The 1,389-nt window shown below is 49.1% G+C and overlaps 1 protein-coding gene across 1 annotated transcript; it reads right to left on the bottom strand.

The window, feature by feature from the left end:
• Nucleotides 1-203: 203 nt before the first annotated feature.
• On the bottom strand, nt 204-1,113 carry LOC311340933 (uncharacterized protein). The gene is made up of 2 exons (XM_084465843.1): nt 973-1,113; nt 204-808 (listed from the first exon to the last, which is right to left on the bottom strand). Exon 2 carries the CDS (start codon nt 759-761, stop codon nt 609-611), a length of 153 nt encoding a protein of 50 aa, XP_084321969.1. The 5' UTR covers nt 762-808; nt 973-1,113; the 3' UTR covers nt 204-608.
• Between the last annotated feature and the right edge of the window lie 276 nt (nt 1,114-1,389).

Genomic DNA, 1,389 nt, shown 5'->3' with positions numbered 1-1,389 from the left:
TCATCGTGTTGCGTCCACGTGGAACCATAACTGAGCCTTAACTTGGCCAAAACACAGAAGGAACCGATTTGAAGAGACAACAATGTTGCCAGGGTGACGAATGTTTAACCAATGAGGGGAAAGCAACAAAGGCCTTAATGTTGAGTGGGATTCAAACCCCTGACATGGAAAGACAGCAGGAACACACAGGTCAACAGTTCAACACAGTATTCATTTATTCATGTTATTCAGACAGGAGGACAGCAGAGTTACTTCTTGAAACCAAGTTCATAGTCTTTACCAACGCCGTCGTATGAACGCATCCTATGTAGACCTGGTTTTGTCCGTAAGAGTTCTGTGTGGGGTTAGGACTCTGTAGACCAGTTTCTGTCCTGCAGGGTTCTGTGGGGTTAGGACTCTGTAGATCAGTTTCTGTCCTGCAGGGTTCTGTGGGGTTAGGACACTGTAGACCAGTTTCTGTCCTGCAGGGTTCTGTGGGGTTAGGACACTGTAGACCAGTTTCTGTCCTGCAGGGTTCTGTGGGGTTAGGACACTGTAGACCTAGTTGTGTCCTGCAGGGTTCCTTGTGGGGTTAGGTCTAAGTAGACCTGGTTCGGCCCTGGTTCTGGTCAGTCCTGGGTGCTCTTGTTCCTCAGGGCCGTCTCAGAGCGCACAGCGTTCTTCATGGATCTCTGCAGGAGCCATGTGACCAGGTGGACCCCCATGAACGTCCCCCCCGCCGCCCACATCCAGTTCCTCCGCAGCCAGCTCTGGGGCTTCATCTCCCCCTCTCCTCAATCAATACCCTGCCCCACCCAGCGACACGTTTCTGTAGGGGACAGGAAGCGATGGGGCTTTAATGACAACTTTAATAAATAATGTGTGGTTTATATCACCATGCCAGCACGCCTTCATTATGTGTACTTCAAGAGTCAGAGAGAATTGCCTCGGTAAACTAAGTATGAAATTAAACCATCGTAATAATAATATTACCTTACGGATGTTCAGCTACTGGCGGTTCTAGAAGAGACGGACCGTACGACTGCCGGCTCAGGGACTTCCAGGTCCCGGTTCTGACGTAGAAGTGGATTCGCTTTCAGACTGTACCATCCCCAGTGGACGAGGCCGAGGCTCGGCAGCATTACTATCAGAACCTTGTAGTTCGTCCAGATGTCCCGCACCCCCATGACTCAATGCAACACGTCTGACAAAGAATACGAACAACGTAAATCTAGGAGAAGAGTGGCTACTCCGTAGTCTGCAACTGCAGAATAGAAGACACTTATGTATTAGACTCTGATGTAACTGTGATGACCCAACGAGCCGGCGTGTTAGGAAGGACACACTGTTGACGTCAATCCATACAGTTGTTAACGTAACATAATTCACTCCCCGGTAATATTTTTTTTA

The sequence above is a fragment of the Micromesistius poutassou genome, assembly GCF_964030765.1.
Source record: "Micromesistius poutassou genome assembly, chromosome: 3".
Lineage (NCBI taxonomy): Eukaryota > Metazoa > Chordata > Actinopteri > Gadiformes > Gadidae > Micromesistius > Micromesistius poutassou.
This window is presented reverse-complemented; position numbering and strand designations above follow the sequence as displayed.